This window comes from Acipenser ruthenus, chromosome 27, assembly GCF_902713425.1.
Source record: "Acipenser ruthenus chromosome 27, fAciRut3.2 maternal haplotype, whole genome shotgun sequence".
In the NCBI taxonomy this organism is placed as follows: Eukaryota; Metazoa; Chordata; class Actinopteri; order Acipenseriformes; family Acipenseridae; genus Acipenser; species Acipenser ruthenus.
In genome coordinates this window covers 22,873,164-22,899,350 of record NC_081215.1, presented here as the reverse complement: position 1 = coordinate 22,899,350, position 26,187 = coordinate 22,873,164, and the positions used below count along the sequence as shown (strand labels likewise).

At 38.2% G+C, this 26,187-nt stretch overlaps 1 protein-coding gene across 2 annotated transcripts in view; it reads right to left on the bottom strand.

The window, feature by feature from the left end:
- Positions 1–25,319, bottom strand: part of LOC117432042 (neuron navigator 2) — a 179,897-nt gene extending 154,578 nt beyond the window's left edge. For both annotated transcript variants that reach the window (XM_059002531.1, XM_059002534.1), the window contains exons 1-2: positions 25,192–25,319; positions 22,337–22,923 (exon numbers count right to left, since the gene is read on the bottom strand). In XM_059002531.1, coding sequence (XP_058858514.1) covers positions 22,337–22,411 — 75 coding nt within the window. In that variant the 5' untranslated portion in view covers positions 22,412–22,923; positions 25,192–25,319. The remainder of the gene's footprint in view (positions 1–22,336; positions 22,924–25,191) is intronic.
- Between the last annotated feature and the right edge of the window lie 868 nt (positions 25,320–26,187).

The following is a 26,187-nucleotide window of genomic DNA, read 5'->3' as shown; positions in this document are numbered from 1 at the left end:
AAATTGACCATTTTCTAATTGATACTAAATACAGTATAGGCTTCACACGCTGTACTTTGCTCATTTATTGCCTGGTTTTGCACCAGTTCTAACTCTCTCAAGTATTATCCTTTTGACTGCTGTTATCATATACCACTGCACAGGGAGCATGAAGGAAAAGCTGTCACTATTGGTTACCATGGCAACAAGGCAGTTAACTACATAGAACCTGGGCAGTAAGAAGAGCACGGTTTTGATAAACTTGTGATATCATTCAATCTCTCTTATGAAGATAACTGCACTCCTTGTGCTGTATCTTGAAATGGTATTCTTCCATGAAATAATGCAGTGAAAAACAGGAGCAGAGAGCTATGCTTCCAAGAGCAAATTTTAAAAGCAGGAACAGGTTTTCGATTGATGTACTTCAGGTGTCCTTAGCAGGGCATGGGCTCTCCATCAGGTGATAACAATTGTAAAATGACCCTACAGTACACCTGTAGATCAGTGGTCTCCAACAGGTCGATCGCGATCGATCAGTCAATCGCGGAGCCTTTGAAAGTCGATCTGAGTTTGTATTTTTGAGTTTAAATGTTCTGCGCACATCTAACTGAATTGGGTGGAACTAGATGGAGCCAATTGTGATGTTTGTTGCATATCTGTTCCTGCAATTGGACATTGGTGGGTTGGCTGCGACATTACAACAGGTATTTAATGCCCAAAGTAATGAAGTAGAAATGGAGAGAATCACCATGCAAAGTGACATTCAATTGAAAGCTAGGTCCAAGGACTGTGATTTTTGAGGAATTGTCAACAGAGAAAAGTACCCTCTTCTGTCATCATCTGCTTTGAAGGTGAAAGCTTACTTTGGTTCTACCTACCTGTGAGAAACTGCTTTCTCACAAATTAAAATTATTCAAAATACCGCACCTGCATCACAGATAGCCATCTTCAAGACTGCATCAGACTGGCTGTTTCAAACTACAAACCAAACTTCAAGAAGCTGGCAGAAAATGTGCAGTCACAAGTGTCACACTGAAACTTGGTAAATTGAAAAAATATACAGTTTCTATATACATATGCAATTATGTTTAGCTTTACAACAGAAACCTAAATATAAACAATAGATAAATATATTACTTTTCTCTATTTTTCTGGAGTGTAGATCCTTGGTCTTACTGAAGTTCAAAAGGTGATCTTGCTCTTTAAAAAAGTATATACATAGAGGAGAATGCCACAGGGGTCAAAAGAGGAACAAGTTAAGAAATTAAATGTTTTCTATTGGGTCAGATTTATATAGAATGCTGGCACTGTACCAGGTAGACAAAAGGTTCTGCTATTGCTAGTGCCTGTGATTCTTACAGACCACTAGTTTTGACGGGGGGTGGTGTAGCAAGTTTTGAAATGCTGTCCTGAGCTGCTTTGAGCTATTGATAAAGGCAACGGTTACTGGAAGGGCCGCAGATATTAGGTTGCATGATTTAAAAGCTTGATTGCTTGGGTTCCATAAAAATCAATGCCCCCTTCCTAATACTGACGCTTACAAAAATGCAAAACACCACAAGATGATGAAAGTGTGAGAAATTGAATGCAGACATGAGTGCTCATAGCACAGACATGCTGTGTGGCATAAATGTCTCAGATGTATATCAAACAGATATAAAGCTATGGAAAATACTGAATAACCAAAGATCATTAGTAAAATTACCAAGACAACTCCTCTACTGTACCATTCACCTCCCCCCGCCCCCCAGTCTGAAAATGATGCCAAGAAGAAAGCGTGGAGCTATTAATTGAGTCTTTTCTACCTAAGGGCATTGCAATCCAAGACAATAAATAAAGAATCCTCCTAACAATACTTTCTTTGGATTTAACACCAAATTAATCATTTTATACTGGCCTGAAAATTCAATGCAAGCGTTTCTCATTTTAGGCTCAGAATAATCGATTCGTGCCATATCACTTTTGTACCCATACAGTCCTAATCCATGTGGCATCCAAACTACCATATTTATTCGATCGCCCACTGGCCACAAATCTGTGAGAAAAATAAACGTCTCAAATGTTCCATGTCAGGCAAACATTATTCATTGTCATTACAATTTGAGAATGTATGAAAAACGCATCCAAAAATAGAAAATACTGTAGCTAGCTGTTACACACTTTGGATAATAATAAACAAATGAAAACAAATCTAAATGATAATGGAAAAGGCTTTGCATTTTGCACACACACTTCATACCACTAATGCACCCTCACTGCACTGTGCTCTGTTCTTCACAGTTGAAGTGGCTCTCTTACTCCATTTACAATGCCGAGAGACTCCTGCTAAAACAATGCCACAGAATAGTCTAGAAGCAGCTAACTACAGTACCAGTCAGAACCAAGAGGTACTGGCAGCGTTTGATCTTTCTTGAAAATAAGAGCATGGAGTATGAAAAAAATATGGAATTATTTTTGGAAGCCTTCTTCATCTATTTTGTAGGTTATAGATAATGAAACAAAAAACAATTGTATGAACTTGTGAGATGTATATACGAGTTACGGCTGTGCATCTTGCTTTCTAAACACTTTTCATATTACAGTACAGAAAAGGAGACGATATTTCCACTATGAGAACAGAATGGGCTAGACAGAAGTACAGCCAGCTCTAATAGGCACCAAACCACAAACTATCTTAAGGGTGTACATTTTTTATCCCATCTACATACAGACCTAATTGCATCGCTCATTAGTACAGATAATGAGCGCGCACACACACACACACACACACATCTGTCTGCAGTTCTACCCTTGAGCGTTCCAACTGGAAAGCTCAGAGTTGGAAAAGAGAACGATCCTGGGTGGTAAAGAGAGCTTCTCAATTACAGTATATAGCCAGTATGCCAGATTACACCAGTAATCCACTCCGGTTGACACTGGGAGCTGATCCATAAATCTGTGCAGAAAGATTCATCACTTATCCTCTTCCACCAGCTTCTACTGTATAAGCTGATCAGTAACACCCCGACTTTACTGTGAAACCATGCAAGGCAAAAGACCATTGGGAATAAATCAAATGGATAAAAATGCTTAGACTGTACAGTATGTTCCAAACACAACATCCAAAGAGCCAATTTCTTCAAAAAACTGCTAAAACCACAAAAAAACACACAACATTGACATTTTTTATCCCAATAAACTACATAGTTAAGTAAATATCTGCGATAGTATTCATTTATTAGTGTCTGGTTTTTATAGGCTATTCTGCCAAATTCTTTGAAGGGGTTAAACAGCAGAGAGAGAGAGAGAGAGAGAGAGAGAGAGAGAGAGAGAGAGAGAGAGAGAGAGAGAGAGAGAGAGAGAGAGAGAGAGAGAGAGAGAGAGAGAGAGAGAGAGAGAGAGAGAGAGCATCCGCAATAATCTGCTCCTGTGCTTTATATTAAGTGGCTCTGCAGGTCACCGCGCCGTCTGTAAGCTCACTGCCAATATCTGTCATCATTGCAGCTGGATTACAAACAAATAGGTCCCCAGAGTGTTGGCTTTTTAAAATATGCAAAATATTACAGTAACCCTATGCAGCTGTGTTCCTACTGTACTGTGCAAATGCATGCAGTTTTTTTGGGTTTGTCAATAACCACTGTACAAAGTGCAGATTGGCTGTAATGACTGTAAATGTTAGTTCAATATCAGATTCTCTCAGAAAAGCCACACACAAAACACACACACAATGCAACAGCATGTATGGGATTAATCAAAAACAAAATAATGCATAAGCCTGCCCCCCCAACCCCCAAACCCCAAACCCAGCAGTTGTTGAACCTTGTCATAATTATGCAGAAACAGACAGGCCAGGCTGTTACCCCCAAACAGGTACAGGTTCCACGGAATCCCTTCCAAATCCAATACTGATGTGAGTAACAGATTTCACGGATATAGTAAGCCAGGGAAATGAGCCATGCACAACAGCAGGGCAGAAAAAGCCTTGTCAAAGAAGTTGGGTACTTTTTTTTTTCTCCCTCTTGCTCAAAGTGCTTGATCCACTTCACAGATAGCCTGAGGCAAATCGCAGCTATGCAACAGTACAGTGTAATGTATAGCTCTCAAACCCATTTTACACTGGATCCACTTGCAATGTTGACTCTGAAACATTATATAATGTTTTTCTTAAAACAGCTTCAGCCTTCTAGTGCTTCTGTGCTATGCTATTTTATTATTACGCTTACATTTTACACAGTATGTATTTAAAGACATGAATTACATTTTTTCTACAAAAATATTTTAAAACAGAGATTCAAATAAAACACTCCCAGTACAGTCAGAAATATTTAAAAGTTATTGACGGAGCAAAGAAATCTCAAAATATTAAAATTACAATTTCAAAAGGCTAAATGCATTTGCACCCAGAGATCATGCATCTTATTACCGCTGGGCAATTTAAGTGCTGACTTTATTGATGGAGAAAATGGTCTGATCGGGTTTAGGGGTGTGTTATCAGCAACAGGGTAGCCTTTTGAAGTGGGGAAAATTGAGTCAACTCTGGCAGTGTGCCACCAATTCTTGCCACCTTCACTTTTAATTAAAAAACTGGCTTCATCAACGGATCCACAGAGCTTTGAGTGCCAATATTCAGTACGTACTGAAAAAAAGAATTTGTGACTGTACTGTACTTTATACCAAAGAATAAATTACAGGAAATGCATCACATTAGGTAAATTACACTCACCAAGCCTATAATGTGTGCCGTTCCTTATGCAGGTACTGTATATCGGAAGAAATATTAAACCACCGAGGACATTGGGAAATTACCATCAAAACAATAAGGTCAGAAACACATTGACACCTTTTCTGGGAAACGTGGATGCTTATAATTAGGTAATGGGGTTGAACAAGCCAATTAGATCCTAAGTGCCACTAGCCGGAGAGAAAAAAAAAAATAATGTGTTTCAAATTTGCCAAGAGAGATCCATTCAATCATTTGAGGTAGTTAAAAGACATTTTCACACTTTTCGCAGCCAGTCAGTTTAAAACAGGATACAGACATAAAATAATCATTTGCTGGGTTTCAGCTCTAAGGTACTGTAGAGCTGATGGGGTCTAGTACTATCCAAGTGATGGGGAAAGAATTCTGCAAAATATTAGAAACTGTGTACTAAAATCCTTCATGCATAATTCAAAACTTTAGTGACTCTTTCTGCTGTACAAAACTAGCAAAGCTGCAGAATAAAGCCCTAACTCTTCAGACCTGATATACTGTAATGCAGCTCTTACATTTTCCATAAATATGAGAATCCCCCCCAATTAGCTGTAAATTACCTAGTAGGGAGAGGGCCTGGGGCCTAGAGAATAAAAAGATGACCCTGATATGAAATAGGGTTTTACCCACGGCACACAATTCTTGGGAGTGAATGTGTTCCTTTGCTTTTAATGACCCTTTGTAGATGCAAGCCCACTAAGAGCAAGCAAAAGGACAGGACCTTCAGTAGCTACTCAAACTCCCATTGCAATGTGAATGTCCCTCTGTGAAGAACCATTAAAGGGTTAATTCCAGCTCGGGCCCCATTGCATCAGACAGGTCCCAAGATGGCTATACTTCAACTGTAATCAGGGACCCCTGACAAATCTTCAACCTTGAATTAAAAATGCACAGTTTGCCAGCCAGGCTGTAGTCAACAAAATGAAATTAAAGCTAGGACAGAGGTTGTTCCCATTAAATGTGCCTGCAACCATTACCATGTCTTTAGAACTGTCAACACGCAGTCAAAATACAGAAGAATGCCTAACTTGACTCTCTGTAGTAAGAAGGCGAGTTCTCTAGGTATCCAGTGCAGGCTGGGATATGGGACCCATCCCCCACCATCCTTTAGTATAGACTGCAACAGCAGGAGCCGAGAGCCACGGAAAAGTCCCGTTCCCCGAGGAGGGCCACCTGCCCCAGCGTTCGCAGGGCCGACAGCTGCACACAGCCAGGCCCATGACCAGGCTGATTGGAATCCTGCCCCAGACCCAGGGGACAGTATTACCAGCACATTAACTGGAGAGACGTTTGGGGTAAGAGAAAGAAGTGAAGTGAAAAACAGCGCACACACACACGCACACACACACACACAGCAGCTGGTCAGTGGGACACGATTCTCACCTCTAATCTTGGCCTGTGCAGTAAGCAAAGACGGAAATGGCATGATTTGCATGACAAGAGACCCAGCAAAACGAGCGAGAACAATGCGATTCTGCTGGGAGATTATAACGCGCCTCTGATATAACTCTCCTACAGCACGTCCCCCAATTCCCTATACTAGTGATTCATGCAATATTTCTACAGCAAATACAATACCGGTGTTGTTCAAACTAGAAACAACTTCTCAGTCTAACTTCCGTTTCTGTCTCTCCCTTTTGATACAGTATCTGAACTGAAGAAAAGCTGCGCTGGCACTGACACAGACATCTTATTCAGCATTCGTTTTATAACTAAATAAATATTAGGTCTATTATGTGGTTAACTTTCCTAATGTATTTACTTTTTTGCTGCGAGAGGAGCTACAGCTTTCTCCAGGAGACGAGACACTTCAGCCCCGCTCCGGCAGCCGAACCTGGGGCAATCCCATTCCCTCTTCCCCTCTCCCGACCCGCTCTCCTTCTCGCACTTGGTTTGCTTGTCTGTCGCTTCGAACTGAACTCCCAACCGCCGTTTAGACAGACTATTAATAGTTTAAAAACCACCAATTAAAATGATCCACGAGTGGGCTTTTTTTTTTGTAAAAAATATAGCGCAGATGACATGGTGCTTTATGTATGGTTAATTCACGGAAAGTTACATGATTCTTGCTTCACTATATGTGCATTAGAGGGAGTTATTTTATTTAGTATTTTAGTCAGATGTGTGTTGTTACGTGTCCCGCAGAGCCCCCCTACCCCCTACCCAGTTTATGATGCTCTTAGGTTACAACTCTCATATTGTGTGTCCCCGAGCACTGTGTGTGTGTGTGTGTGTGTGTGTGTGTAATTATATATATATATATATATATATACACAGATTCAAAATATATATTAAAAACCCCATAAACATGCATCTTTCACAACCACTTCCCAAAAAAAAAAAAAAAAAACACAATAAATGGTACAGCAATTGTCCTTGGATCTCAAACTTGTTAATTAGTTAATAGGTAGACCAGAATACTTGTGCAAACACCAAGTAATTAAACTTACCGTAACGTTTATCTTAAAGTGAGTAAAGAAGGTCACAACATGCTAGTATACAATGAGAAAATATAGATATGCTAGCTGGAATATATAAGTGGGCTATTCAAATGGGAAACAATAATATTAATCCCATTTGTTGGGGGTGATCTTTCTACTTGGCTTTTCCCTCCATCTGTGACTTGATTTAAAGTCAGTTTCCTGGAATAATGTGTTGAATAAATCAAGTTAGATTTTTTTATTATTATTATTTTGTCATTCAGCACCAATATTTACATTAGAATATACATCTCCTGAACAAAATTATATGAAGCATAAAAACTTATGATAGTAAGGAATTTGTATTAATGTTCTCGCTTTGGTTTGTTTGAGATTAAAAAAAGCGGTTTTCAAAAAAACATTACAACAATCAATTCAACACAATCCAGTATACTAGCAGTTGTTCAGCATGGAACAAGAGACCATTATAATATTTTTCAGTGGAAAAATATATATTTCTAGTCTTAAACACACCATGTAATACACGGAGGAGTGCATGTGGGTACATTTTACATACAGGATTTGGGGCTTAGTTATAAAATGCAGCATGCATCACCACAGTACATAACGCAAACAGAATCCATTTGAATTTCACGTTTATGATTTCTCCAGTATACAAAGAATCCTGTCAGGTCTACCATTCAACACTGCACAGATAAGAAACCCAAGGACATGGTGTATTGTGTGCTACAGTGTATTCTACTGTCTGTATCAGGTAGTCAGTGTAATAAATTGAATTTGCTTTTCTCACCAATTTAAACTGCAAAACTCCCAAGGGTGGATGTTCTTCTGTGTAAACTAACCCAGAAAAACTAAACAAAAAACACACAGTGCTCCCGGTACAGTATGTCCTGGCAATAAGTAGGCCAAATCATATTTCAACAGTTTGAACACAATTACATTTTAACATGTTTTGCTACTGAAGACAACAATTAAATATCCGCCTTATACTGTAGTACATAAAAATATTGCATTTTCAATTTGTAAAGCGAGCACATAACCTTGTCAATTGAATCTAAATTTTTTTTTTTTTTTTTAAGTATACACTAAACACAGCCAAACCCCTAGACAACGTGAAGGCTACATGTAAAATCTACAGTACAGTAAAAAGGGACATGCTGTCAAAATATATATGAATCCTTCTCCTGACACTGAGCGCATCCCAGGGCGATGAGATTGGAGAGTCAATATTTTCTAATGGATTTTTAACACCAGAGAGATGGTCAGCTAGAGCTAGGATTTTACCACCTCAGGAGATCCCAAGATCAATATATATATATATATAAAAAAAGAAAATGTAAGACAATAAAAGTGACATATGCAACTGTGAATTTAATTTTGATAGACTGTTGTATGTCTAGTCATAGTACTTTAAACTTGGGGTTTTATAAAATAAATAAATAAAAAATAAATACAGAACCACAGAGTTACGAACACCTTGGGAACACAGGCTGTTTGTAGGAAATGTCTGTACCTGAAAATCACTTTTCAATGGCTTTAATAAATCTGCACACCTGCTACCTACACCCTCAATCTGGCAAACACAAGGATACAGAACAGTAACACAACACTCATATTGTTATGGTTTTAAAGGCTTTAAAAACGGTACCATAAAATGGAAAAAGGCTAAATTGAAGTTACCACTGAAATTGTAAACTGTAGCAAAAACACAGATTTAACACCCAGGGAAAGCATGTGCTGGTTTTTATTTTATTATAAACAAAATGCATTCCTATTAAAATTACCCATGCTTGCTTTGAAAGCTTCCTCCCCTTTGTCCTGATACATTTCTTGGTACAGTAATTGTTCCTTCTTTACCAGCATGCCACTTATAGCAGTGCCTATCTTTTTGCATTGCACACATGGTTGAGTGACTGTATGCTTAAAGCTGAAAGTGGGGGTCTTCGTTTGGCTGGCTTAATAAAAACACAGACGTTTGACACTGCCCTACAAGCAGCAGGTCTACCAAACATATTCTCCACCCAATCTCTCCCATCTTACACCGTTGCTGCACAACAGATTCAATGCCAGTACAAATCAAAGCATATTTGGTTGTGCAATCTATAAAAAAGGCAACTAAGAAATGACTGAAGGCCACGCCCATTTGTTTGCCTATACACTGGATCTCTGCATTGTAGTTAGTGAATGTGATTAGAAAGCAGTGTTTCACATCTTGCTTTGAAAGGAAGGCAGGCATATGACAATGGGAATCTAAACAAAGAAACAACCCCTTCTGTACTGGGTCAAATCACATTGTTAAATGTACATGCACATGTATTTTATTTTATCTCATAGCATTATAGAAAAGTGCAGTCAAACACAAGCAAATTTAGATTAAGATGGACAGTAGAGCGTGATCCAAAATTGGCTTCAAAGAAAAAGGTACTGTATACAGTATTAATGTAGCATACAAGCTCACAGTATACATAACCAGATGATCTGCAATTCAAACCCACCCCCACCAACACAGTGTAAATCAATCCTACCATTGGGTCATAAAGGCAAGGTTGTACATTATCTCCATGGCAGACTACTGCACATTTTTTTAATTACTATTTTTTTTAGACTGTATACTTATATAGTGCTGTTTAAAAAGAGCTAGCAGCTTTTGAAATTTCCAAAGAATTGAAGTTGTGTTGGAGCGGTGTTCTCAAGCAGGCTGGGCTTCCAAGATCAACAGGGGTGTGGGATTTTAAGACTGCAGCGGAGTACACTGAATACAAATGCCTGACCAATACGCAGGGCATCTCTCTGCTAAGCAGTGAAGACAGCAAACAAACACTCCAAACCGAGGTTACCGAGGCTAGCTTAATGAAGCTTAGAACAGAAAATAACGAGACCAATCTCACTCAATTGCACTTAAATGCTTCCATAAGAAGTGTTTTTGGTTTTTGGTTTTTTTTACCTCGTCACTCTAATAACTGATCGATTTTTAACTAGAAACAGACCACTTTAGCTAAGGGGGTGTATTGAGTAAAGAGTATGCAAGAGGCGCAAATGAGCAAATTTTCCTTTATTATTCAATTATGCCTGTGAGTGGCTTGTAAAAACAAAAGGCTATTAAAACCATCCCATGGATTTTGAACCAAGACACAGCAAGACATCAATACAACAAATGCATATCCGGCCAATACCTTCATTTATACTGTATTCTTCATTTGCAATGCTTTGTTGGCTTAAATATTTGGTTTTTCACAGATCATCATTTTACTCTGCTGTTTCTGTGATGAGCTCCATCAAACAGAAAAATACCTGCCCTGCATTCAATAAATAAATCCTCTTCGGTCTACAGCAATATAATACAATAGAAGTGGAAAGAAATTACTCCTAATATGCAATAAATGAACTACTGTTAAATAACACTGTGTGCAGACGGCGTAGAAATATTAATCTAAATACAAGGTGCTCCTTGGCTGCTTATTGTTGCACTTTGAGCCAAGCTGGTTATGGAATGAATTCTGAATTTTAATAAACTCATAAATATTGTAAATGGATTTTTAAATTAGACTACACGCCAAACACACTCTTTATTACCTACTAGCCAAGAAAAATGCCTTGGAGAAAAAACAGGAGGCTATTTTAAAAAGCGCAACATTCTAATTCTCCTGATAGAAATAGGATTTTTCCATGAGGGTGGAACGATGCATTGTGTAGATGAGTCGTGATTCTTACTTTACATGATGCATCATTTTGGAATAGAGGCATGTTTCACTTACAGCATACAGTAGCTCATTGTAGTTCATCCAATGGTTCTTGAATGGAGAATAGGTTTGTTTTACAGTTGTTATGAATATATATATATATATATATATATATATATATATATATATATATATATATATATATATATATACACATATACACTCTCCCTATCTTAAAAAATCAGCAGCAATCACTGTTTCCCATCAACAGTGTACCATCACTGATTTAGAAAGGTTTAGCGATCATTTAGAAATGTAATTGTACTATTATCTTAAAAACAAAAGTCATGGGAATGCAGTATATTGTACAAGGTAACTGCAGTAGTACTGTACTCGTTTATATTCACCCGTCATGCCAACATGTGTAATTGGGTAACATCACCCCTTAGGAGGCTGGTATCTGAATCGGGAAGAGAGATGACCAGATGCATTATATTCAGATTGGCTTAGTTATGGTGGATTATCCCTGTGTCCATCTCACGAGAGGAAAGAATAAAACTGACAAATCAGGGCATGCGGAGAATCAGCTCGGAGAGGCTTAAACAGCAAGCAAGGCAGAGAACCCTTATCCTTACTGTCAACTGGTCAAAAATGGTAACATTTATAAAATTTCATTCATACATCTGCAGGACATTGAGCTAATCAGAATGGCATGCCACGCACACTTCAGGAAGAGCAGAGCATGTAACATGTCACACTTCGGTTTCCTTTACAGTTTCACATGCCTCACTTACACACTTATAGGACACACAATCATGAGATTTCAAAACAAATACACCAAGCTCCAGAATAGAAAACATGTGCACAAACCTCTTCCCTTTTCCACAGCTATTTTTTTTTTTTTTACATGATGATTAAGAGAATGTGAATGATAAGTCAATGCAAAAGCTGCATTTTGAAAATTGCATCAATAGGTTATATCTTTTGATTTATATTTTTAATTTACTGTGAGGGATATTAATCCACAATAATGTTATCAAGTACTGCTATCTCATTTTACAATTCAATGTAATGTGGGCATCATGAATGAACGATTACATACGAAACCTTCTGTGTCAAGAGTGTATTCACATATACTATGAATAACCTGGAGACCGATTCTTCATAGTATTTCTGCTGAAGTCAGCAGATGTGAGCAGTCCTGCATTGCTATCCTGATGGGTGCAAGGCATGGTTACAGTTCTCTTTATTAAAAGCACCACTTGGACAGGTGCTGACCGATTATGCTCGTTTGCCATTTTTACACAAAACTTTGCAGAAGGTCTCCGCTAGGGAATGTGATAAATGTGTTTCTATAAAACATGCGCCCAGTGGATCTTGCTGACTGGCATGGAAGACACTATATTTTAATTTTCTTATCATTATAAACCAAACAGACACAGCAGCCAAAAATCTTATTTACTACAGTACATTATTATTACAGCATCTATTATAGACTCAGTTGTGCGTTCCCTTTGCAAAACTAGCATGGTATGAAAGCTCAAACTACGATGCAATGCAAGTTTTCCATTCCCCAACTGGGGACTGTGGTAGTTTTCACAGCCTTCGTTCATCAGAACAGAGGGAGGAGATCATGCTAAAGTTGGGATCAGGAAAGGGACATAACGCTTATGCAAATCGAAACTCTGCCTAGAGAACCTGGCATATAAAAGCATTGAACCCAAGCACCGAGTCTGTGGGGGTCTTAAAGGTGAAGGGGAGGGGAATGGTTTTCCTCTCTTGAGGAGAACAAAGCTGGAGATCTTCTTCACCGACTGCTGAACCAGAAACAAAGAAGCAGGAGCTGGAAAGGGTGACCCGGCAGCTGTTGCAAGTCCTGCCTCTCTCAGCAGGGGGGGCTGTTAGGCAGAGCTGTGCAGGGCACCACCAAAATCAGCATTTGCTTTTCTGAGCAGGAGAGGAGCGGTTTTTAAAAAAACTGCAATTTAGAACTTGCTTGGGACCAGAACTGATATCCACGTGGATCGTTAATGCAATTTTTCAAGAATGCAACAGAAGCACGGCTTATCGTACAGTGCAACCCCCTCCTTCCACCTCTTTAAAATTCTGCTTTGACACAGGCCAGGTTCAGTTAGAGCCGAGTCTTATCTCTCTCTGCCACACAGCATGCAATTATTATTATCATTTTGTCATCAAGACTAAGATTAATATGGGTTAGGAGTGCCTTTAACAAATTAAATCCATTTGTAAAACTTAAAGCAATGAAATCGCAAACCAAGTGGAAGCCTCCTGACAATGCTTATGCAAGTGTAAGAAAACTAGATGGAAGAGAAAATGAGGGAGGGCAGTGAATAAACCAATTGAATGGGCAAGCCAGGCATGTGAAAATAAGTGATGTGACAATAAAATCGGAAAATGGGTATTACACAAACTGACAAAAATAAACCACTTTTTTTTTAAAAACAAAGTCTAGAGTGGCTAAAAAATATAAATGCAACTCAAACATTTCTTTCTGACAAAGCAATTAGATAAGAAACCCCCTCTAGTCCTACACCCAGTCCTGGGTTTCAGAACTACCCTCAGTTTAGTACAGTACTTGAGATCAGATGCCAGGACTTTAAGCTAATAAATCCCTGTTAGATACATTGTTACTTCCTTCTACAGAAGCTGATTTCGTAAAGTTACAGACTGTTTTAAATGCAATCAGGAGGTGTTAGTAGAGGCCATAGGCATCCCCTGCGATTGTTTAAAGACTCAAATTCTGGTCATTTCAATATCATACAAGGGGAGATATGAAACCCAGGATTGGACCAGTGTGACTTTTAACCCTGTCAAGCTACTAAAGCAAACACATTCTTAAACTCACATCTCACAGAGAGCACACACACCTTTTTCAGCATTGCTTAAACCAGTCTCAAATCATTCCTCCGAAATAAATCATTATCTAAAATATGGTGACCCACATTAACCTCTGCCATGGACAGTAGTGGAGAGCTGAATGCAAGATATATTTAGACAGCGTGTAAATATTTGATGTGGATGATCAGAAGATGTCTACAGTGGTATTGATCATGTCCATAAACCATTCGGCTTTGTTTTCAACAAAATCACCAGGAGACAGGCACAGCTAGATTTAATGGAATGCCCTGCGACTACAGTGTTAAGAGTCACTCAATAATTCTGATCATAGCTGACAAAAAACCTTGCCCTTTGTTCGATTATACAGTGCGTTCAAACCTGATTGAGAGTACCAGGACTCAAATGAGAATAACCTAAAATCTTTAAAAAATCTTTTTTTCTAAACAATAAAATGCAAGAAAATGCATTCCACCAAGGAGAGCATGCCCCCTTCATTATAATTCTGGGGTCACAATCCAAGTAATTTGCATGCTATACTGTACTTGATTATGTTGAAGGCATTTTCAATATACTTTAGCTTCCAGTGGCAATGATCCCTTTCATCAAAATGTATAACTGTAACAAATGACAAATCAGCAAAATACTGGCCTATTCTAAAGAGCTGTCAGTGTTTCCTGCACCGTATAAAAAAGTCAAGCCTATCTGAAATGATCACGATTGCTTTAAGGACTAAATGTGACTAAACATAAAACAAGTCATGTTGTACAAATGAAATGACACTTCAGACAGTAAAAAAGTTAGAAACCAAAAAAAATATATATATATATATCAGTAGAAGTTCAATTGGTTCACTGAACTGACAGTTATCATCATATGACCATTAAATCTCAGTCCAATCGCAGAAATATAACATCGCGTCAAGTAATCTTAGGGCATTAACATTAGTCTTGATTACGTAGTGCAGAAAGTTCTGCTTGCATATTTTCACATTGGGGACAAAGCATGTCATTGGCTACTTGGGGATGCAGCTGATTGGTTAATGACACACAAGAAATTGGGGGTCAGGACAATTTCACTCTCCAGGTAAGCATAGGCATGAATGTAAGAGAAGCTGTTTGCATGCCTTTCACCTTCTGTAGTATCACTGTTGTAATGAAAATACGGTTGCAATGAAATGTGCTTCTTTCAAAACTGCACATAAGAAAAGAGTGAACAGAGTAACAAAATCACATTCACTTCCTGAAGGTCGCCAGGGCATGGTTCCCTGAGACATGGTGACCTGCCCAGACAACCGTTAGGTGTCCATTTTGACACCGGCAATTTTAAAATGTACAGTATACAATAACCAGAAAATGATCCGACACAATAAGCACTTTGAATGCATAATCCACTCCTTATGCTCTGCAAATTACATTTGGTATTTCAAGGATAACATCAGCTATTTGATTAAAATTTGAGTTAATAGAATTTTTAGTATCTTAGCCAGATCTTTATGAAGCAGAAGCATTGATTTTTAAACAAACAATAGATGTATTCCTTCTCCTCACACGGATATTATTATTATTTGTTTATTTAGCAGACGCCTTTATCCAAGGCAAATTACAGAGACTAGGGTGTGTGAACTATGCATCAGCTGCAGAGTCACTTACAATTACGTCTCACCCGAAAGACGGAGCACAAGGAGGTTAAGTGACTTGCTCAGGGTCACACAATGAGTCAGTGGCTGAGGTGGGATTTGAACTGGGGACCTCCTGGCTACAAGCCCTTTTCTTTAACCACTGGACCACACAGCCTCCATATTTCATGCAAATGTATAGAGAATAAAATGGAAAATATTGAAAACGTACTGTACAGGAACTGAAAACAGACAAATTAACTAGCTCAAGGCAAATGACAAATTGTAACAAGTTCAGGAAATTTAAATTCGAAAAAACACAGGAAATGAATAACTGCATACTGGGAAAGTAAAAAAAAAAAAAAAAAATCAAAAAAAAAAAATCTTGAAAGCTTCAGGGCTGCAAATGTAAGAGCAACCCATAATCTTGTTTAAAAACATTATGTTTTTCTGGTGAAGCTACAGTAGTCAACCTGCTGAATGATCTCACAGAGCATCTCTCCAGCAGATACTCCAGGGCCTACAATGCTCTGGATTTTACCATGCAGTGGAAAGCGCACCACGTTTAATTGAAATGCAAAGCAGATACCTGGGAATATGCAGCCAGAAACAATCTATTAATATGCAGGAGCTCCTTTTCTACAGTAACATAGAAAACACATAGAAGTGTCAATATTAGTGCGACACAGCACAGCACACTGCCTTCAATTGTTGTGAAGACCAGAATGGTTAAAATACTAAACGATCAGTACCAAATATACAGTAGATAGACCCCATAATCCACATTGCTCAAGTAAATTACCACCTGCTTTCTTATATCCTTCGAAGGTTGTTACAGGCTTATAAATATCACTGAATTAACTGAAAAAATGTCTTAAAAAAATGAGAGTCAAATCCATCACAAAAATTAGTAATACTGCAATAAACAATCAATTAGGCTTTTTAATTTGGCTTTACAACATGCAGTTTATTCTCAGTGAATGTTGTAGCTGACTCCATTCATAATACACTCCAAATTTTCATCACACAATGCACTGTGCTGTATCACAGACAAAAGCATATTCAGAACTTTCCATTAACCTCTTACACACTCTCAGCATCTGTGGTGCGTGTCACAGCTCTTTGTCAGGGCCATGTCTGCAGCTCAAGTGATAAAAACTACACAGCCCCATACTGACAACTAAGGAAAACTAGGAATATCTAACAAAGCGCTTTGGGGGAATAAGTACAGTATTTACATACATAATATACAGTACATAAGAGAAAAATCCTGAAGTGTAACATTAATTTGGGAGAGTCGTGTACACAATCCCAGATCTGTAGGTTTAGGAATAAGAATTAATTTGTAATGGTGGACAGTAGTGCACTAGATTCCTGTCCCTTTCAGTCCCCTGACATAGGCAAGAGTAAAAATAACAAATATTGTACACATAGGTATTTCAGGGGGGAATACAGGGTGATTAGAACACACCATATCATTGATGTGGTAAACTTACTTTCTAATCACCCTGTACTTAGTTAAATGTCCGATACAGTACATAAAAATGATTTAGCTGCAGTACGACTGGGATTCTGCTTTGTAGGATGTGCAAAAAGAAAGGCGGGGGGATGGCATTTATGTTGAATAGTAGGGTCAACAGCTTGAAGAGGCTGCTATACAATGACAGGAAAACACCATCAATCTGCCAAGTGAGGCCACAGTGAAGGGGGGAGCCCAGCTGAGCCAAGGACAAAGTAGGTGTCCCACCTGTCAACCCCTCGTGCAGAAGCAGCCCTGAAAAGATGACAACGCTCTGGTTTATTGTGCATCACGCTGGGCTTCTTCTCAATGTGCTGTAACACTGCAAACCAATGTCCAACCAGACTCCACCTACTCTGCATACTGGAGCTTACTGTGTAGGAAAGTTGAAACAGCTGCACTGCGTACATTATAAATACAATGCATTTGCTACAGCAAAAACAGCTACTCCAACAAAGGCGGTTTTACTGTAGCAGTATGTGTGGTCTTCACTACCAAGGCTAATACATGTTGAATGCACATGAAGGCAGCAAATCGCCACCTCATCTTGGGGTTCAACCCAAACAATTTGGCAATGCATGATGGGACCTGTACCATGAACACAAACAGCATCTTCCCTACTACTCTCCCACTTACTGAGCGTGCTTGGGTCACTTTACCCTTCCACTCACACCTGTCTGGAAACTGCCTAAGGGTTCCACAGGATTGTGTACCACCTGCTCTACCTCTCCTTGCGTTTTCTGTAAGAACCAGCTGACAGATGGTCTGTGCTCCCAGACCCCTGCTGCCCACTGTTGCTCATTTCTCCCTCCTGTCTATCTGGTATCTCCGCTCCTCGTTAAGCCGGGATCTCTCAATTTATAGGCTTCACCAGTCCTCAACACTTTTTTTTTTTTCTTTTTAAATGCAAGTTATATGTGGAGCAAATTCAAATAGTAACATGTAATGCAATCTCTTTCCTTTACAATTGTATTCCAGCTCTGACAACTGTCTATATATAAAAAAAAAAAAAATCACATCAAACAGTACATATTAAGTAGCATTGGTCATCATATCAAGTACTTCTCCCCATTACACTCATCAGTATGCCATTAGCTATAAAATGCCTTGTGCTCAGGCTTGTAGAACGCATTATAAAATCACATAGATCAACGTACAGAGCCGATGACAACTACTTGCTTTCAGCATAATTTGGAAGTCCGCCAGCATACAGGAGCGGGAAAAAAAACCCTTGTGGTTATTAAACTATTGATTAGGGTTAATAATAGTTGCTGCTACACATGTTTGAACTTTTTTTTTTTTTTAAACCAATACTAAAATAATTAACCTTAGCTGGAATGATATCGTGCTGTAGACAAATGATGTACCCTCTATGCTTTCAAGTGGGCAACGTTTTTCTTTGCTCACAAAAGGACCCAATATAGTCCTAAACTTTGACTTACAGCACAGCATAAATGTCATAGAACCCTGCACCAACCAGAAAATAAATGGGTCCCAAATGCTTTGGCTGCACCCATTAGCTTTTGCTGCACGGACAAGGAGACATTGTTTTTTATATCAATTTGCTAAAGAAAACTCTCATTTACATCCATTAATGCAGTACACCATTCCACAATTCAACAGCTACAGTAAAAAACAGAGCAAGTTAGTAAAGCGACTGTAATGAAAGCTTGCTCCAGCTGCACAGCTAATGCAACAGCAATTTGTCTTTTAATAAACTCTTGTGAAAAACACGAGTTTACACGAGACACTCAGTTTCTGGTTCTTAACTAAAATAATTCTGTACTGGGAGGCATCTGCCTTACAAGTATGCCCCAAAAAATGTGTATGAATGCAAGACAAATAGCTTACCCACTACAATAGGGCATACAATGTAGTTGTACAGCAAATGCAGCTACCGTATTGCACCCAACGTGATTAAATCAATACATCTAAAAGATTTAGATTGTATCTAAAGGGTCTACTGTATGGATACTGCACACCTAGCGTGCTGTAAAAAAACAGCAAGCTACACTTTCAACACTGCACAAATAAATACTACTGGTTCTCACTGTAACTCTAATTGTTGACATTAATTGTGTGCATCCTTTCAGTTATTCATTTCAATGTCAGATGATACAATTGCAACTGACAGATACAATTGCAACTGACAGATCACTGCTTAGAAAAACCTCCATGCCTCCAAGTTAGCTACCGTAGTGCCACCAAGTCAAAAGCGCTGGCTCTAAACTAGCTAGAGCTGCTAATGTACATCAAGGTCGCCACTTTAAAAGGGACAGTATTACAGCACTTTATTCTGTGAGGATAAGCTGGGGGCAAAGAAAGGATATCCTCAGACCCTCTTGCTGACAGACTGTGAATGACCTGGCTGTGCGTTTGAAGGCTGTACAGCATCTTGGGAACTGCTATCCCAGATAAAACTTTGCATGGACATTTTTCTACTGTAGGAGATTCTACAGTGGATGTGTTTTCCATGCTTGGTAATGGATATGCAGTTTATGCCTTATCAGTATCACAGCACCAGGTGCCATCCACTTGGCTTGGCTCATTTCTAAGAACCCCAGCACAGGCCTTGCCTGTTAACAGCAGGGTCAGCAATATGCACTTCCTCATCAGCCAGCAATGTTATCTACATAGCTGCATAGCTGCACTGTACACACACTCTACAAACTCGCACCAACATCCTGCCACGCAGAGTAGCAAACCTGATGAATAGATACACAAGGGCCAACAACTGGCAGATCTCAATGACTGTTTGCAAAGCAGGTGTTTCCCATTGAGTAAGGAAGTTACTCTTTCATTAAAAGCCCACTACAGTATAATGATTATAATGAGATATTATATACTGTATATATATATTTTATATATATATATATATATATATATATATATATTACACCCACGCTAGCAGCCTGGGCTATAATAAACATCAGATAATGGAATAAACTATAAAAATCTATTTATATTCTGAAAGTCCTTTTAACTATAAAACTCAATGCCCAGTACCATTTTCAAAAAGAGATTCCCCAGGTCTCAATTCACAAGACACTGGATTTGTTTGCAAATATTAGTTGGGAACTGTATTGTTTCAGTAAACTTGAAGTCTGATTTACATCTATTGTATACCATACCATGAATGAATGAATGAATGAATGAATGAATGAATAAATAAATAAAATACACACACACACACCTGGGAAGTTGGCTCTCTTTAGCATATTGTAAAGCCATAAATATTTGCGAGCCTTTTATTATGCGTTTTTCGCGTATGAAAAAATATATATATGGCTTTACAGTATTAAATGTTTAGATTTTCATGTAATGAATGTGGACATGTGTACTCTCATGCGTAGACACTGAGCAATTTTAACTTATTTACTGTACAGCAAGCAAGATGTGAAAAATATGGTGTCAAGTAACCCAGGAACAAATCTATAATCTTGAAAAATCTACCTTTTGCCTGAATGGTATTTAGCAAGGAATCAAAACACTAGTTAAATCACACCAATAATGCAGACACAGAGAAGCAAACATTAATGACCCAGAGGCAGACAATGAAATGGGCAAGATAACAGTGCCTGAGATGCTCACTGAACCAATACAAGATGCAGAGGAGCAGCCACACAAGTACAAGCAAGAGAATTCAATAATAGGCCTTAGAAAAAGTACAAGATGACGAATATGGTGAAAAATACATTTTGATTTGACCACGAACCTTCAAAACTCAGCCGACACAAAAAAAATAAATAGATCATTAATCTGTTCTTAGTATTATTATTATTATTATTATTTATTTCTTAGCAGACGCCCTTATCCAGGGCGACTTACAATTGTTACAAGATATCAAATTATTTTTTTACATGCAATTACCCATTTATACAGTTGAGTTTTTACTGGAGCAATCTAGGTAAAGTACCTTGCCCAAGGGTACAGCAGCAGTGTCCCCCACCAGGGATTGAACCCACGACCTTCCGGTCAAGAGTCCAGAGCCCTAACCACTACTCCACATTGCTGCCCGTATAATAGTATAATAATATATTTTCTGTCAATCTCAAGCTAATAAAAAGCAAAGGTGACTTTTTCTCTGTGCATTAACTATACTGTATTCTCAGACCTACTATAAAAAGGAATGGAAAGGTCATGCTGCTTTTAATCTTAATATTAAAATTTGGAAGAAGTTTGAAAAGTTGGTTAACCTAGGCCTCCAACTATAGCTACAATTCAAAATCAATATCTACAACTACAGTACCTGTAAAAACAAAAACAGGAATCTAAAACCCAACAGAAAAAATGATCCCCCCCACATTTTCAAAGGACATGTGCAGACAAGAGATTCAGACAATTGGCTAAGCCCGTAAAAAAAAAAAAAAGGGAAATGAAATTCGATCCTACATTAAGATTTATTTTGCCAACACAAAAGCGAAAAGGTTAGCCCATGCGTGAAGTGTCATTAAAAGGAATCTTACATATTCCATTATAAATGGAATAATCTCTATGACGGCCGGAGTTCAAGTTAAAACCAGCGTCAAAGCGTGACCAATTGATGTTATTCCAGCTGCCACCGACTCCTCACATGGGGTTATATTAGACCCTCAGATGCTGCTTCCGTACAAGGGCACTCTCTGGTCAAAAAAGCTAGAAAAGATGGGAAACGTAGACTTCCACAGCAATCAACGCCACAGGCGAACAGTGCAGACTGCATATGCATTTTGTTACCAGTACAATACTCTTTCACCTTTATGTCACTGATTGTTACAATCAGAGGCCTATCCACTTCAGCAGGAGGGGAGCTAAAATGAAGAAAGAAACCTCTTCCACAGAGCTCTTAAGGTATAGCCGTCCTAACTGCCAGGACACTGCAAGACTTGCAGGGACATGCTTCAGGTGAGAGGAGAAAACTCATTAAATGACTTTCAATGATAGAAAATGTTTTCCCTGCGTAGAATACCTGAATGCTCCACCACACCGATATGGACTTTATGTTCTTCAAAATAAAACATGCAGTGGGCACTACAGTGTATTGACTGTAGCAGTCTGTCAAAGTTAAAGGCAAGGGCATTTAAGAAAAGCCAGGGTGCCTCCAAACACTGAATAATATCGCTCCATAGGCACGGCCGTGGTGTTGTTTTGCTGTATACATAAATAAAGGATGACAAGGTCAATTATGGTGTGGTGATGATTTCTGCTCTGGGTATTAATACAATTATAAAAACTTGTATACAGATTATTTATTTAATGTCACGAATATTGGACGAATTTAGGTTATTTGGATGTTGCTTGTGGAACAACTTTTTGTATAGTTTCGTAGTCTTTTAAATCGTGAAAATGAAACCTCCTAATGATAAAGTGAAGCAATGTAAACGGCACCAAAACTAATAAAAAGAAGGAAAATTGATTTTTACCTTGCCAGCTTGTGTTCATGAGGCTTCTGTGCGTTGTCCAAGGAGCAAAGTAAAACTGTCAGTTCAGCTCAGCACCAAGAACGAAGACTGCTGAAATACTGTCACTTACCTTTTTTTGATCTTCTAATCCATGTGTCACTGGCTTTCTCCTCTGATGCTGGTTAGATTCGGCTCCTGATTCCATTTCCTTGAGTACAGATTATTTTCCTTTCCCAAAGATATCCAACAAATCCGAAGCGGCAGAATAGAAAGCAGTCCTCTAAACCCTTAACTATTCCATCAAATTCAACACAAACGCTGGCATGCCTTCACAGCGCAACGAGCAACGTCTTTATTTACTGATCAGTCATTTTCCAAATCATCATTGTTCACTTCAGTTTAATTCCAGCAGAGACAGCACGTATTGCAAGGCAGGAAAGCAGCAGAGAAGCAAAAGCAGGTGGTTTATGCTTCATTATTGCTAAAGCACCATGTACTCCATTGCAGTCAGGCCTCGAGTAATTTATACGTCAATAAAGCTGTAAATGTGCATTTAATCCACTGGGTTGATATGATCAGCATAGCTTTTTACAGGGCCACCTTGCTCCCATTATACACCAATAAATCACACAGGAAAGCTGATAATTGCCTTTGTAAATCCAGCAGAACGTATCCCAAGATGCAATTCTCCATGCACGGTTGTAGTCTTAATTAAACCTGAAATAAATGAAATGTAATTGGCAATCAGTAAACAATGTTACAAACACCCATTTCATCACTGTGATAACCTACAGAACCAAGCATTGGGTGTTATAATCGCAGTTATACTTCAGTGCAAAGATTCCCTGAACTCTGTTTGGCTGAGCTAGAGGGTTATAATCACTAATATATGCCCTTAGAATGTTTGTAACCGCATCACAAAAACAAATCAAACCGTTTAGTATGGTACTGTAGCATTAAATATAGATTGTTATGATTGAGGTTTGGTTTTTGAAGTACGGCAAACTTGACACGCAACATAACAGATTAGGCAAAAAATGCAATACTAGTGAGAAATGCACCCAAGCCATTTATATATAAATGATTCTCACATGCTTGACTAAAGGGAGACTTGAGTAGCTGGAGATTTATTGCAGTACTCAGATAGTAATTACCTAGTTATTTAAAAACTCAAATACCGCCTGATCAAATACCGTATGCAGCTTCCAACATAAATATTTGCAGATTAAACTTGTTTGCTGTTGTTTGACGAAATGTTTGGAGATAGTTCTTACAAGACTGAATGAATGTTACAGTTTTACAGATGGCACAGTTCATAAACCCCAGATGATCCATTGCTTTTTTTATTATTAAAAAGTAGTTTGTGTAAATATTTCTGTTGGAAACTTGATTTGTATTTATTATTTCTTTCGTTAGCTGTGTCAACAAGCACACATTATTTTATAAATACCAGCTTTTGTAAAAAAATAAATGTTTCCATCATGGTTAAACAGTTCCACAACCCTTTAGTTTGAATTATACCAGAGGACCAGGTGTTTCAACCCTTTAGTTTGAATTATACCAGGAGACCAGGTGTTTCAACCCTTTAGTTTCAATTATACCAGGGGACCAGGTGTTTCAACCCTTTTTTCCATTTCTACTGTAGTGCTTTTCAAAGTTTATGCTTTAATGTTTTGTTATACAATTTAAAAAAAAAACAAGGTGCTGCCCTATTGCCATTGTTTACCTTTACATTACTTTAGTGCAATTTCTGTACTTTGAAGTTTGTAAAATGGGAGGAGATTACAAAAAACATAGTACTTTCATGTTCCAAAGTTATGAATTGTACTATTTTGGCCATATTATTGGAAATTATGAGCCAAACGATAGAAACACGTGTTCAAGATCATTATATATATATATATATATATATATATATATATATATATATATATATTATGTTCTTTGATGTTTAAACATGAATATTTATTTTATAGCATGCATACAAAAAAAAACAGTGAGGTAACTGGGATACATTTGCATACCGTTTCCCCCACCCCAATGTCAAGAAGTACTGAACAGCTGGTTACATTCAATCTTTCCAGCCAACCTGTCATATACCCATCCATGCACTTGATGCTGACCCAGAAAGTGTGCTAGTACTGTAACTCTAGCTCGTCTCTCACATCCTCCCTGCAGGCAGTGGTAATGCATTGGATTTTAATGACAGGACTACAGAGGTATATCAATCTTGCTTTAAAACAGACAAATATTTTCCTAATACCGTAGTTTGGTTGTATGTGGTTGTTACATTGACATCGCTGTGTACTTAAAGCAAATCCTGTTACATTTCAAATATACTGTATTTGTATTGTATCTTTTGGAGATATCCGAGTTTCCAGCACTCCAGTCAAAGTATTTAGTGTTAGCTTTCTGGACTGTAAAAGTCTGTAGCCCTTCCACTTTTTTCCGCAGACAGGCACTTCGCATGGTCAGTCCCTGCAAAACCCTGAGATAGATACAGTATTGCGCAATACTTATCAGCCACACGTTTTTGTTTTTAATCAATATTGCTATTTTTATAGTGAATAAAGCGCGTGAAAACAAAACAAAAAACTATTAAATCTAAACCGCGTGATGTTAGACACATTTCAAATGTCTGCATGCTTGAGTGCTAATTCTACGATGATGACCCACCTCATCTCCACTAATATTTGGGTTACTTGCCAAACTAACTTAGAAAATGCCGAATTAATAAACCATTGCTACATCGGTTGCAACTGATTGCTTACACTACCATTTACGCCACATAGAAAACCATTGACAACTCCCGTCCCCTTGCAGCCCCTTCCTCAACAGCGCTGCAGGCTACGGTCCTATTAGTTCGCACAATTACCGAACCACCATTAATTTTGCAATATACATATTCCTGTACTCCTTAGTTTCGCTTAGGCATGCATTCTTGTAATTAAAATGCCACAACTAAAAACAAACAGTACTACTCACCTCCGAAACAAAAAATAATGAAGTCCTATTGCAGCCAGGCAGCTTTCCATTCACATGCAATTTCTATTCTCTCTTCTCTTGCAGCCAGTGCATTATTGCACAGCGCGAACACCCCCCCTTCTAATCGATCAAATTACGTCATTATTCGCGCGCCAGTCTTCTTCCAGGTTTTTGAGCGCTGTCCGTTTCCATGGAAACTCTGGGGGGGGAAAACGAGTTTGTTGTGCCCTCTAGTGTCAAAACATAAATACCACAGATATTTTAAGTGTTTTATTTACTACAGAACATCTATATATAATATTGTCTTATGGATAAGACAATATTGAGGTTCAATAGTATTAGTGTTCATCTGAGATATAGTCTGGTTATTTATTTATCTTTTTGTACAGCTACTTATATTACTGCCATTACAAAAAAGTTAAATTTGGCAGCTCAGTGCTTGTGTAAAATAATCTTAATTGTTTCTGTTGCTTTCATGTTTGACATAAGCTAAATGGTGCCCCCATCAGGCAAAAATAAGACGCATAATATAGTATTTAAATCAAGATATGTTCTGCCAAGGACCTCATTGGTAAGTGACAATTGTAAATAATGAGGGAGGGAAATAAATTATGAATTCGCCGAAAAATGTATACTGATAGATAGATAGATAGATAGATAGATAGATAGATAGATAGATAGATAGATAGATATATTTTTTAATTAAATATATATTTAAAATGTAAAGTGAATTTTATTGATTAAAACACATTGGTCAGTATATAAGGGTCGTTTTATTTAAAAAGGCAGCCATTCACAGTCACTTGGCGACACCATTTTTAACTGCTTAGTCAGAATAATAGGGCATCTACCATTCATGGCAATGAAGTAGCATCTCCCATTACGCCTTAAATGCCTTAAGAGTCAATCCAACTATTGTATTTTTAAACTGGGCTGTCTAGGGTTGTATTTGCAGTAGTGCTTACGCAGCAGGAAACGTGTCTGGAATATTTGCAT